Here is a 14,749-nt window from a genome sequence, read left to right on the forward strand (position 1 = left end):
CTATCACTCACACACACACACACACACACACACACACACACACACACACACACACACACACACACATTTATTTTCTGATATTTTACATATATGCTAAATGTACTGTATGTTCAGTACAAGCTCAACGAAATATATTTTTAACCTTCATATACCAAAATGTATTTCAAAATGTATTTCAGAGGCACGAAAGTACATTTCAATATTTTCAGATGTGTTACTTGTTATTGTGTTATAGACATGTGTTATAGACAACAAATAAAGTTTTTCTTTAAATGTGACGTAAACATTTTCTCAGATTGAAGGGGAAAAAATATTTTTAAATGCTTTAAAAAAAAAATATATATATATATATATATTTATATTTTTGTTAATTTATTTTCAAAAAATATACAAAAGATGATTGAAAATATATTGGTAGAAAATATATTTACATAAAACATTCTGAAACATATTTTAGCAAATATATACATAGTTTTGGCCATTTTTTTTAATATTTTGAAATACATTTAAAATGTAATTAAAAATACATTATTTTGCAGAAAAGAAAATGCACAAACGCAGTTTCATGTACAGTAGCGAACAGCTCATTGCATCTACTTTACCCAAACAAACATGTAAAACATGCTTTCATCCCTGCTGGGATTGCAAAGCTACTGCTCGTCAGAGGCAAATAATGGTGCAAACTATTTAGAAGGACATATCGGTCCAACAAAGCACAAAACATTAGCCAAAGGAGTGAGTGAACAAAATTAACTAAATGAAACACTTTACAATAATGCCTTTATAATTAGACTAATATTAGTTAATGCATTAGGTATCATGAACTGACAATGTTTAATTTATACATGAGCTAATACATTTTTAACATTTATTATTAAGTTGTATAAATTGTACATTTATACATAGATTCATGATTCCTAATGCATTAAATAACACATTATTTAATGCTAATAATTTCAGTTTTACCATTATAATTGTTCACTTTTTGAAAAGCACAATATGGTCACCCTACTATAAGTGCCTTATTTAACTTATTAGAATGAATGAAGTGAATGAAGCACCTGTGAGAGTCAAACATAATGAATGAGAAAGAATCAATAGACAGTGGCTGCCCGAGAGACTGACTAACATGCAGAAAAGTCTGGACTTAGCCATCACCAGCAGACCACAGACTTTGTAAGTATGGGAACTGGGATGCGGTCAGTCTTAAACTACAGGAATCACACAGGACTCTCTACCCACAATGCATTTGTTAGGACGTACAGTGGAGGCTGGTGGTGGAGGCCGAGCTGCTTCTGTAGGGATGAGTGCTGGTTTGGCTGGAGCCTCTTCCTCTTCGTCCTCCTCCTCCTCCTCCTCCTCCTCAGGGGTCTCGGGCGGGGGTGGAGGCGGGGCCAGGTCAGGACACTGCCCAATCTCTGCGTTCTCAAAGGCCACGGGCTGAGAGAAATCCATGGGCCTGTTTCATTGACAGAAACGAGACACAACACACAGCCGCTCTTGAGGGAACGATGACACAACGTGACTCCAATCAGGTGAATAATGAACACGCTTATGAGCAAGGACAGACTCATTTAAATGAGTCTGGTAGAGGGCAATGGGGTTCGCTCTAGTGGAAAAGACGCACAGCCCACTGGCAGAGATTCATACTCCTCATTAGAGCAAGACAAACTGTGATTATTAATGTCATAAAACGTTTAGCTTATGACTGCACCTCAAAACTGTACTGGAAGGAAAACAAGACCTTTAATCTACAGCCACGGGAGGCTGGAAAAAATGGGTCAATGTTTACACCAGTCGCTGGTGTGTACGAGTCACTATAGCACAGTCCAGTCGTGACATATTGCGGTGAATTGTGCTCTGGAGGTCGGTACATTTATCATGGGCTGTTAAAGGTGACCTCGAAAAGCTTGGAAGGCTTGCTAACGTCTTTGCCTTGCTATTATCTGAATAACAGAAAGCTGTGACGTGCCAACATTACTGATAAGTCTGGTGCTAAGACAGAACAACAAGCTAGTTTTACCAAACAAAAGGAATGCCAAACTAATGCCTGAATTTACACATCTCAGCTTTTGAAACCATTTTGTCATTCTATATCTAACACCTAAAAATAAAGGCTCTCATTACAACCAAAAATGGGTTTAAAGTCTGTTGCCATTGAATCCTGAGCAACTGATGGTGCACACAAAACCAGCCCAACTGCTAATCAAAACAAGCCCAAAACTAGCCCAATTATATTATTTTCTGCGACTACCCCCTGCATCGAAATCACATCCCAGAGTAAAAAACCACAGACCTGGCAACACTGATGGGGCAGTTATTAGGAACTGTAGCAATATGTGGTTTAAAGTTATAGTTCATCCAAAAATGAAAATGCAAACCTGTATGACTTACTTTCTTCTGTGGAACATAAAGAAAGATATTTTAAAGAATGTTTCAACAACAAAAAACACTGTATCGGACAAAAAATATCAAAGTATCTCATCATATGTACATGTTTCATTTTGGGTGAATTGTCTCTTCTCTTAACTTTCCTCAATAGAAACGTCACCTTCATTAGTTTATCTTATCACCTTCATTAGTTTTTATCTTTTTCACAAAACTATTAAACTATTAAGCATTAACTTGCATCAAGCCATTCAAAGGTGCAGTGTGTAATATTGACAGCTAGAGGCTGAAATGGGTACTGCAGTTCATATGCAAAATATTATTCCTCTTCAGACTCAACTCTCATGCGGGTTGCCAGACTGGGGACACCCAACAGGAACCAGCGCAATTGACAATGGAAGATGCCAAGCCTTGCACTGTAAGCTGAGGAGTTGATTTTTCCGCGTTTTAATGTCTTTGGTTACAGAGTTTTTTTCGATGGATGCCGATGCTTTTTAGGTCGGGTAGAATCTGTTATCTCTGACCCAGTTTATATGTTCACTTCCATGTCTACAATACGCTGTCTTTTTCATCAACTGGCAACCCGGGGTGTCAAAATACTACTGGGTAAACTGGCAGAGGGTGGAGTCACACAGACCAAAACATTAGCAGACAAAATTACATACAGCACCTTTAACTCAACCAAAAACATGTATTTTTAATAGAGATGTGAGGTCAGGATGGATGGATGATGAGTTTGGACATACACTGTGTTGATGAGAAGGTTCCAGATGCAGCCCTCAAACGGCACGTTGGGCCGCTGTACACCTGTTTCTATGTCCGCCGGGATGCCTCCGATGAAGAGCCGATGGATGCTCAGAGGATGATCGTTGGGTAATGGCTGCTGGAAGAGTGGTTCTTCATCCACCTGCACAGTGAATAATCTGCACACGCACATGTTCCATTAGTTTCAAAGAGGCTTGAAAAACAAGACGAGAGAAAGAGAGAGAGAGAGAGAGAGAGGGTGGTCTTACGCTCCCGAGAGTCTCTGGATGCGCAATGAGTGCTCTCTCCCATCATGCAGTATTCCCTTATCCGCTTTTCTGAAAGCTCTGCGTGGACTCTTGCTGCCTGTGAACACCAGCACCTCCAGAGCCCCTTTATTCAGCTGCACAGACAGGAAGGGCTGCAGACACACAGACAGATGGGATGAGGCTTAGACAGCGAACTTGTGTAATAAAAGATCAGTGGAAATCACTATTACTAATCACTTTTGTTACTAGTCACTATTGTACGCAGTGTTAGCGATCTAAACAATCCCACAACTCAAACTAATGAACGTCCATGTTTAATGAATCTGGCATCTGGTTTGTGCTCCAGACATGAATCATTTTCTTCAATTCATGTGTTGCACTGTCAGCAATGTCCTAGCAACCAACAGATTACCTTAGCAACACCATATAACAAACTACCTACTACATACCAACATGATAAAAAACACCCTTCGAAACACTATAGCAACCATATAGCAACAACCTAGCAACCAGATATAACACCCTAGCAACCACTTACAACAAACCACTCACTGCACACCACCATGATAAAAAAAACACTCAGAACACTACAGCAACTGCATAGCAACACCACAGCAACCAGCTACAACACCCTAGCAACCATCTAGAGCCAGTGGCGGCTCGTCAGGGGAGGCACAGCCTACGCAAAATTTTGAGGTGTAAAAATAGTAATAGTAGCTTACAATTTAATGTTAATGAAATCTCCAAATAATATTTAATGTCTTCATAATGTGTATTTCTTAATTGTAATTTCACCATTGCAAACAATAAAATATTACTTAAGTCGGAATCCCCTGTGTTTTACCGCTGCTGTATTCCCAGTGAACGTCTCTGTGGATAGAGAAGGGGAGGGGGGAAGCACAATCCAAAAATGGAGATTCTGGCCTCCGTTGATAAAAAATTAACCAATCAGCATCGAGTATTTCTACATGTCAGCAGAGTGGCTCTATTTCTTAATGGCTTACAAAATTTACAGAGGAGGCTAGCCTCCCTTGGTTTATCAACCAATCACCGTTGAGACATCAATAACGTTGAAATATGCATGAACGACTCTGTGGCGCCTATAATGTAGTAAATATGGAGGGACGAGATATTGAATATTTTAGCGCAAATACATTTACAAAGCTCCCTTTTGAGCAGCAGCTAAAAATAAAAAATGAAGGAAGACCCACGCCTAATCTGGACATAAAACAATCTTCCATTATGCGGCCGAACACGCTGTTTTAGAAACGAATTATTTAGCAAAACCGAGTGGCTAACAGGCTCAGTGAACTTGAACAAACTCTTCTGCTGGCCTTGTCTGCTATTTGACGAATCAACTGGAGGATTCAATCCATGGATTACGACTGGTTTCAACGATATGAAGAATTTAGCAAGAGCTATGGAAAGACATGCAAAGTCTCGGAGCCACATATCTTCCGCTCTTAAGCTTCAGTTGTTCGGGCGGGTAAGAATCGATGAGGCACTCAGCCAGGCCGCTGCCATTGGGGTACTGTGGCATAATGAGCAGGTGGCGAAAAACCGTGATCTTTTGCGCAAACTGATCATTGCGGTTCTATATTTGGGCCAACAAGAACACGCATTTCGTGGTCACGATGAGTCTGCTACAAGTAAAAACAAAGGGAATTTTGTACAACTTCTAGAAACCTTTTCAGAGTTTGACCCAGCACTTGCAGAGCATCTGAAAACATCCACCATTTTCAAAGGTACTTCAAAATCAATTCAAAATGACATAATTGACAGTATAGCCACTGTTGTAAATAATGCAATAGATCAAGAAATTCAGTCAACTGATTTCTTTGCCATACAAGCAGATGACACTACTGATGTCTCATGTAAATGCCAGCTGTCCGTCATTCTCCGTTATGTGAATGTCAGTGGCGCTATTTGTGAGAGATTTCTGGGTTTCCACGACGTTAGTGCCGACAGAGACGCCGAATCACTTTCTGAAGTGTTAATGAAAGTAATTCAGAAGTACAACCCAGAGGCCAAGTTAATTTGTCAAACATATGATGGCGCAAGTTGTATGAGTGGGCAGCGAGGGGGTGTGAGGGCCCGTGTCACTTTTTGTGCACTGTTACAGCCATAGGTTACATGGCTGTAACAGTGTTGGCGCAGGAGTTTAGTGTTGGCGCAGGGGACGAAGAATATTCAAGATGCCAAGATGTTTTTTGGACTGTTTCCACAATTTTTTCACTCTATCACCCAAAAGGACCGCTTTACTGACTGAGGCTGACAATTGAGTTCGAATTCCCGGAGGCACGGCTACTCCGTGAAACTTTAAAAGCCGCGCCGTGAATGCAGTATGTGAAGGCCACCAGAGTCTGAACATTGTCTTTGACCGAATCATGACGGAACCAGGCTGGGACTGCTCAGGCCATGGCACTCAAACAGAAATTGCAGGATTTCAACTTCATGTTTCTGCTTGATGTTTTCCGAGCAATTTTTGGACATACCGATGTTTTGTTCCAGGTTCTCCAAGCTAGATCGCTTGATTTGAGACGGTCGTTTGACTACATAGATTCGACCCTTAAATCACTGAAAGCACTTCGTACTGACAAAACTTTCCAAGAAGTGTATGACAACACTGTCCGTGCTGTTGGGCACGAGGATGGCCGAAGGAAGCTGCGCCGCCGTGGCTGGCGAGACTATGAGGAAGGATTTCACTGCAGCGAGCAGGGTGAAGATCCAAGCATCACTGACTCTTATCGATCTCTGTTCTATGAAATTATGGATGCAGTTATATGTCAGATGACAGAGAGATTTAGTGATATGAAAAGTCTGAATTTTTTTCGACTTCAGGACTTCTCAGCATTTGCGGATTTTGCTAAACCAAAGGGGTTTCCTGATGCAGAACTGGCCTCACTTTTAAAAGTGTACCCCTTCTTTGACAGTTGGAGGTTGAAAAATTAACTGCTTGTGGTCTATGAAGAGAAGCGTTTCCATAAAGAGTCGAGCGACTTGCTTCAGATGATCATACAGGACGATTTGCATAGCACCCTGCCAGAACTGTTCAGATTGCTTAAGTTGATGCTAACAATTCCTGTAACAACTGTGTCTGCTGAAAGTTCTTTCTCTGGCCTGAAGAGGGTGAAAACATATCTTCGCAGTAACTGTGGACAAGAAAGACTGTCACACTTGGCAACAATTTCTCTGGAGTCAGCCTTAATTGATGAATTAAAGACGACAGGTGTATTCTACGACAGAGTCATAGACACATTTGCCACTAAGAAGGACAGGAGGATGGATTTTTTCTTCAAGTAATAGGTAAGTACAATTTTAAATATATTGTTTTGCTGTATACGTACAATGTCGTTTTCCTACATAAACATAGCCAAAAGCAGGCTTTTATTAAGCAGTTAAAAAAAAAAACGCCTCAGGGAGGGGACTATAATTTAGTGTGCCTCCTATATTTTAATATCCACGAGCCGCCACTGCCTAGAGCAAACCACTCACTACATACCAACATGATAAGTAACACTCAAAACACTAATGCAATTGTAAAGCAACCACCTAGCAATGCCCTAAAACAAACCACTCAATACAAACCACCATCATAAAAAAAAACACTCAGAATACTATAGCAACCACATAGCAACACTGGCAACATAACAATGCCCTGGCAACCGAGTAGCGACTGTGTAACACTCTAAACTACTTAGAATACTCCAGCTAAAAACCTAGAAAAGCCTTAGAAACCAACCAGAATACGTAAACAACCACCTAACAACTATTTGGTTAACCAATTATGCTCAAAACACTCAGAACACCTTAGCAACACCCTAGCGACCACTAACAACACTCAAGCAACTACATAGCAATGTACTGAAACCACTAAGAACACCTGATCCACCATCCAGAACACCATAGCAATGTGAAACATTACTAAGATAACTTTAGTAACCGTATAGCAACATTTTAGCAAACACTCAGAACACCTTAGCAACTGCATAGCAATGCTCTAGAAACCACTCAGAATACCCCAGCAACCACCTAGAAATGCTTTAGCAACCAACCAGAACACGTAAAGAAACACCTAGCAACGCTCTAACAACTTCTTTGTTAACCTACATCGCCAAAAACACTCACAACACCCTAACAACCACATGACAATGCCCTGGCAACAGAGTAGCAACTATGTAACATGCTAAATCACTCAGAATACCCCAGCAACTACATAGAAACCAGCTAGAACACGTAACCAACAACCTTACAACGCCCTAACAACTTCTTTGTTAACTGACTGTGCTAAAAACACACACAACACCCTAGCAACCACATGACAATGCCATGGCAAAAAGATTAGCAACTGGGTAACACCCTAAACCACTCAAAAAAACACCCAAGCATTTTAATGGTGAGCTTTGCAAGCTAAGATAAAATATTTAAAGTTTCTTTATAATATATGAAAATTTAGTCTAAAGATAAAAAGCTAAGTATTTTTGATAAGAATGTTACACTGAGACGTACTGAGGTTCAGAATGGCTCACAGTAATATATTTGGGGGGAGTGAGCTGAGGGCCGGTAATCAGACAGACGGCTCTGAGAGCACACACTCATGCTCTCCACGCTGCACTGTAATTGAGGAAAGCGATGCAAGGGCAGGATCCTCTCCAAGCCGACGGCGACACGCACGCAACGCAGGTGACCCTGGACACGCCGTAAATTGGAGGAATGAATGAGGAGCGGCGGAGAAAACCCTTGGCCTCTCCGAAGCTGCACTCCCGCAAAATGACACCCACTTAATTTACGAGCAATAATGATTTTCAAAAGGTGGCGGTCCGGCACCCTCTCCCAGGAGGGTTATTGCAAATTGGACGTGATCCATCAAAACTGCAGCTTGTAAATCTATTTTTACAAACGGAGTATCATGGGGAGGTGAGAGAGGCGACTGCTTACTACGAATACGCAGCATAATTGATGTGCTGCCCCTGAGCTGGCGAGAGAGAAGGATGATGAAGATGTTACTGACAAAGATGTAGAAAGTCATATTTTAATTAAAATGATCACCGTGCCCCTGGCCTTTAGTCCACTTGGTAAAAAGAAAAAATCAACTTTTGTTTGCTGAAGGGCAGAGGCAATTACAAACCTGCCTGTATAATAAATCTCTTTTATGGGCTATGAGACCCCTGTAACCCTGTGGATTCATTATGATCTCGTACTGAAGGCCACGGCTCCCTGGACTTCCACCATTACCCATAATCACCTTCCTAAACACTCAGACAGGCAAAAAGAATAGCATTGAACCATCTCACACAGTCTCCTGTGTGTCTGTGCTTGCAATCGGCTGGAAGAAAGCTGGATTTATCAAAACTACGCAATGCAGCTAACACTCAGACTCAGTCATACCTACAGAAACTTTTTGTTTGTGGGGTTTAAAAGACAATTTATATTCAGCAACATTTCTTTAACTGCAACATTTTTTCAGCAATATTTTTTTAATCAGATGAGAACAAAATCTGAATTGAGCTGAATAATGACACTATGCAACATTGACAGTTATTGAATTGAACTAAATCAACACTGAACTACATTGATCTGAATAATGACACTATTGTGTTCTGTAGTTCTCCTTTACAGCTTAAATTGAATTTGTTTCATAATTGATGAATTTTACAACATTAACACTGTTATTTTGTGTATTCGAACTATAGACCTGTTTCAAAATGGCCTTTTCTCTCAAAACTGCTGGACAAAGCTATTCTCATTCAGCTGTTTTTTTTCATCTTCATTTTTAAAGGCTTTTAATTATGTCTTGTTAACTGTAGACACTGGGGATGCTGCAATTCTGGGGATAATAGCATTTGAGACTATAGACCATAAAATTCTTATTGCACAGCTTGAACGCTTGGTAGGGATTCGAGGTATTGTTTTAAATTGATGTAAGTCCTATTTAACTAATAAAAGTTTTACAGTTACCTTAGGTGAATTTGTATCATCTTCAGACCCTTTTACATGTGGGGTTCCACAAGGATCTATTTTGGGACCTATTATGTTTTCACTATATATATATATATATACTGTGTATGTTTGAAAGACTTAAAAACATGGTTGGTTGTGAATTTTTTGCATTTAAACAAATGTTGACTGTTGTGTTTGGAGCCTATAATGCATCAGGTCCCCTAATATGTATTTAGGCCCTTTGTCCATACATGGTCAATCTATGGTAAAAAAAAGAAAAAAGAAAAACTGAGGTGCACTTTTTGTTGACTTACTCAAATTTGACAAACAGATAAATTCTGTTGTCAGATCAAGCATTTATTTTTTAATTAAGAAAACTGGCAAACGTCAACTTTTGAGATTTTGAGAGAGTGATGCATGTTTTATTCCTGAGAAAATTATTTTTTTCTACAGAAAGGGGTCCAGCAGAAAATGTTTGGGAACCACTTTCCTAAAGGAATTATGAAAATTATTTGGAATTATTCGGAATGCAACTAGTAATTTCTCATCTATTCCACTTCATTGGCGAAGAAAGTTTTTGAAATAATCAGTACTTCAGGACAGAAATGCTGTTTACGAAGTCCACACACATTTCCACTCATTTCTTATGTTTTCTTTGAAGCCGTTTGTTTGTCCCTGCTGGTCTACTGCTGTGATTTTTGATAAGCCTGCCTCTAAGTGGAATGTAAAAACAATAAGTCTGGCTGCAAGAAACTGTTCAAAGCCTCCCCACAAAATCCGGATTCGATTTATAAAGAATTTTCCTCCATTGTTTACTAATAAAAAAAAGAGTACTGGGACTATAGGACTGTTGTGTACAGGACTGCTGTGCAGTTGGAATGTCAATCTATGTAAAAGGGTTTATCAGCATTAAACATATTTCGTAATCTCATGACTGAATAAGAGTGTGAGGTGTGTGTGAGCACCTCTCCGGTCTGTCTGCGTGAGCGGCGCGGGATGTGGACAGGCTTCAGGCCCTGCGTCAGCTGTGTCATAGAGGTCAGTCCTCCTCTGCCGAACAGGATGATGCCGTTTTCACTCTTCGTGCTGAAGGAGAGAGAGATCTCTGAGCCTACGTCAAACGACACAGGTTTCAGCTCCATGTACCCAGGCCTGGAGAAGCTCACGGTGTGCAGGTTCTGACAGACAGAGAAAGCCAGCGTTTAGTTTGGAGTTTCAACAAAAATCCTACTGTGGCTCATCAGCTGATGGCATCAGACTGGTCATGGGTGTTTCTTCAACTATGGCAACTGTCCTGGAAACTTTGTATCATGCCTTTTTTGTTTTTACTTTTCAAATGGCTTTATGTACTGCATCTAAAAGTTGCACCAGGTCAAAACTGCATTGTTGAGACAAAAAAACAAACAAAAAACAGCTGTGTCAAAGTATAAGTCACATATTTATCAGTAAATAAAACGAAACATTTACAAACATTCTAAACACTATAAACTTATTTTAGTTCCTCTCACTCCACAACAAATTCTTTAAATTTAACGCAGAACAAGAATAAACAAATACTGAATTACTGGCATGTGGAAAATGTGCTATACAAACACAAGCACGAACTGTGTTAAAGCTGAATGTGAGGAGAGAAATTGAAACCTGAAAACTGAAAACTGAAACTCATGACATAAAACATTTCTTTATGAGACAAAGACCAGTCATTTCTAATTCACCAACAACTGACTTGTTGCCTTGAATGATATTTACTGAATTCGAAAAAAAAAGATCATTGATGATTTCTATTGTTTCGACATGTACAAATATCTGATCTACAGCATTTTTCAACTTTACCACAATAAAGGTTGCAAATATAGGGATTAAAAGTGGACAAAAATAGAAAAATAAATGTTTATAGCCTATAAATCCCCTGCAAAAAAAGACAAAGGGTGAGGATTTGGGAAGAGAAACAAGATATTCCATGTGCTATTGTTACAAAAATAGTGTAATGTAGAAATGTCATTTTTTTGTAAAATGATACTAAATATCAGAATTTAACACACAGTGATCAATGATGATTCACTGTAGGAAATGGTTAATGGACAACGTTACTAATGTACAACTCATGATATAGTATGGTACTCTTTTGTATTGATAATCATAATTCAACCTATCAGCACTGTAAGCCTCAACAGTACCAGAGTTAAAGCTTCCTGTTCAAGACAAACTACTCAACACATATGCATTTGTGTTAAGGAGATGAGGATTCAGAAGTCAGAAGAATAAAAACATTTATTAAAGATGATATGAGCAGACCAGGTGTCAACAAGGGATCTTTCTATAGTGTTTTTCTATTAACAGTGTATGAGTAAATTAAGGTCTTTTGGCCTGATCTTCATATTTGGTTTTAGAACATAAATTACACACCTTAAATTTGAATTCTGAATCTGGAAACTACAGGTCATCTTTTAATCTCACCCTCATTTTATTAACCTGTTATGACTGACTTTCTTCTGTGGAACATATTCTAAAAAACGGGGTTCTAACAACATTGGACCCCATTGACTGTCATTGTACGGACAAAATAAATAAATAAAAATAATTTACAAATATTTTCTTTTGTGTAGAACACAAAAGGTAAAATCATACAGGTTACAACAACATGAGGGTGAGTAAACGATGACAGATTTGTTAATTTTGGGTGAACTATCCCTTTAAGTAATATTAACACAGTTTTTTTTTTAACTCATACGTTGAAAACTGTGATTCTAAAAACCCAGAGAAAAATTCAGAGGGAACCGACGGCTCAGAAATGCTAATTCTCTTCTGATTTCAGGACTAAACACTCTCTTGTCTCTTGACTTGTCCCTTTAAAAGAGAGAGTGCTTGTGGAGAAATATTTAAATTGAGCAAATGTTGCCTTTAGTCAAGAGAGAGGATAACAAAGACAGGCAGGTGTTGTCTTACTGTACCTCAATGGAGCAGCCTTTGATCAGTCCTGTGTAGTCTGGGCTGCTCAGCAGATTGTACGGCGTTCGGGAAACTTCAATGTCTTTCATACAGCCAGAGAACCTCTTCAAAACCACCTCTGACCTGAGGAAAAGCAGACGTCAAGTCAAGTCACCTTTATTTATCCAGCGCTGGTTATACAATACTGGTTGTGTCAAAGCAGCTTTACAGAGTCAAACAGAACAAAATAGTTTGTCAATGATGCGAGAAGACAATAACAGAGTCAGACGTGAGATTAAATACAGGAGGAATTCATCTAATACCATCAGAAGCCTATCTTTGAATACACATTTGCACACCTGTAGTTTCCAGTCTTGGGTACACCGCCAAAATACATCCTCTCATCCTCCCTCAGGTTGAGGCCTGTAGCTCCACCTGGAGACGCCGTCCGCAACTGCTCGTCCTCATTAGTATCGATGTTCACTATGGCGATGATTGCTAAGCAAACGTAAAAGAGACAGTGTGATCACAGAGAGTCAGAGAGTAAAGACCCAGTCCCAGACAAGTGAAACACTGTGATGCTTTCAAAACATCGACACAGCAGCACTCGCTCAACCAGATCTGTTTGTTTGACCATTAACTAAAGCAGATTTCACACTGGCAGTTTAGTTCGAAACAAAGCACAGTTTGCATGAAAAACTGTTCATGTAAATGCTGTGAGTTCAATTGCAATGGAACTGTAGTGCGATTTGTGTGAATGTGAAAGCAACTGTAACTGGAGTCGATCCGCACTTGTTCAGGAAGTCAAGTAACATGCATACATGTTTTATTTGATGACTACGTCGATAGTTAGAGAATACAAGCAAGAGTGAGCCTGCGATTGTGCAGTGTAATTGTGCAATGAATGCAAACAGATCGAGAAAAAAAAAAAAAAAAAGGAGTCCGTCTGCAAACAGCAAAAAGACACTGTTATGAGACGCGCATACATTAGACTCAAATGTCATTCACTCTGATGTGCATAATAGCATTAATAAAAAAATATATATATTGACTGGCATGGTTTTGTATCATGCGCAGTGCATGTTTGTGATGAAATAAAACCTCCTAAATTAGGATGGTGCAAAATATGAATGTACATTTGTATAATTCTACATCTCCTTTGACATTAGGTGTTATTGCTAACTAAAACAAAAGCTATTCAAATATATTTCATTAACAATTGAAATAAAGCCGAAATAAAATATATATATATTTTTGTATTATTTGGCAACTAACTGAAATCAAATAAGTAATAAAATTACTAAAACTAACAATGAAATAAAAATGAATTATAAAAAATAAAAATGACAAAAGCACAAAACAAAATTACTAATCCTACCATGAAAAAATATAAAAATAAAAGCTAAAATGTTAATAAATTCTATAATAGTACATAAATAGTAGTGAAATGACACTTATTTGTGCTGACCCATTAAATTTGCCTCGAATTCTGAATCAACAGCATTCGGCATCACTGAGCTCACATGGCACATCTGAATACATGCGTCTACTGTAAGAGCTGTGACCGGGTCATGATCTTCAGTCGATAAAATAATACGTTTAATTTTGGCACGCTCATCATATGACTTCAGTAGAGTTTAAATACATTGCACATGTTACAAAAGCCTGCAAAAGACCAATGTGAACACAGCATGAGGGTGGGTAAGTATCGGATATTCATTTTTCCGACCCTTTCTAGACACATCTCGAGATCGGCTTGGCACACTGCTGAAGGTGAGCTGCTCTGTTCTCATATCTGTACCTTCTTTCTTCATGCGGGACATGGTGAACGACTTCCCTTTGCCGTCATTATAGCGTTTGTCACTGATGATGGAGCCGGTGCCGGAGCCCAGATCATAACTCACTTTCACCCTCCCATCCCTCAGCTCTGCACTCATGAAGTCTTTCTGCTCAGACAGACAGACAGAGCACAGATATATCCAGCAGAACGCATGTAGATACTGTAAAATATGGTGTAGGTGTGTGCGGGCTGTTACCATGTCCTTGGTGGTGAAGTACATCATGAGCGCGTCTGTGGAGAACGTGCGGAACTTGAACATGACCGTGGAAACGTTTGGGTTCCATCGGGTGGGTCGGCTGACGGCGGCGTAACCCTCTCCGTCGAACTGAACCGTGCCTTCAGTATCCGCCGGCTGAGGACTACACACACACACAGCATTACACTGAGATCCTCACACTCTTACACTGAACTCACAGCTGTGTGTGTGTGTGTGTGTGTGTGCTCACCTGACCATACAACCAGCACAATCCCCGTCTCTCTCTCTGTAGTTCCAGAGGCCGATGGGTTTTCCATCTAGAGACGTCTCTCCCATACAGCCCGAGAACGTGGTGGTTTTCACAGCATCTGCTTTCTACACACACAAACACACACACACACACACACACACACACACACAAACACACACACACACACACACACA

The 14,749-nt window shown here is 39.6% G+C and overlaps 1 protein-coding gene across 1 annotated transcript in view; it reads right to left on the reverse strand.

Annotated features, from left to right (window-relative positions):
• lama2 (laminin, alpha 2) overlaps positions 1-14,749 on the reverse strand; it is a 198,122-nt gene that overhangs the window by 6,537 nt on the left and 176,836 nt on the right. Inside the window, exons 44-52 of the mRNA XM_016439772.1 lie at positions 14,556-14,680; positions 14,306-14,468; positions 14,071-14,215; positions 12,629-12,767; positions 12,293-12,413; positions 10,307-10,519; positions 3,402-3,553; positions 3,135-3,311; positions 1,264-1,459 (exon numbers count right to left, since the gene is read on the reverse strand). Of these exons, the coding sequence (XP_016295258.1) occupies positions 1,264-1,459; positions 3,135-3,311; positions 3,402-3,553; positions 10,307-10,519; positions 12,293-12,413; positions 12,629-12,767; positions 14,071-14,215; positions 14,306-14,468; positions 14,556-14,680 (1,431 nt within the window). The remainder of the gene's footprint in view (positions 1-1,263; positions 1,460-3,134; positions 3,312-3,401; positions 3,554-10,306; positions 10,520-12,292; positions 12,414-12,628; positions 12,768-14,070; positions 14,216-14,305; positions 14,469-14,555; positions 14,681-14,749) is intronic.

This window comes from Sinocyclocheilus anshuiensis, unplaced genomic scaffold (assembly GCF_001515605.1).
Source record: "Sinocyclocheilus anshuiensis isolate Anshui unplaced genomic scaffold, SAMN03320099.WGS_v1.1 scaffold1518, whole genome shotgun sequence".
NCBI classification, from domain to species: domain Eukaryota; kingdom Metazoa; phylum Chordata; class Actinopteri; order Cypriniformes; family Cyprinidae; genus Sinocyclocheilus; species Sinocyclocheilus anshuiensis.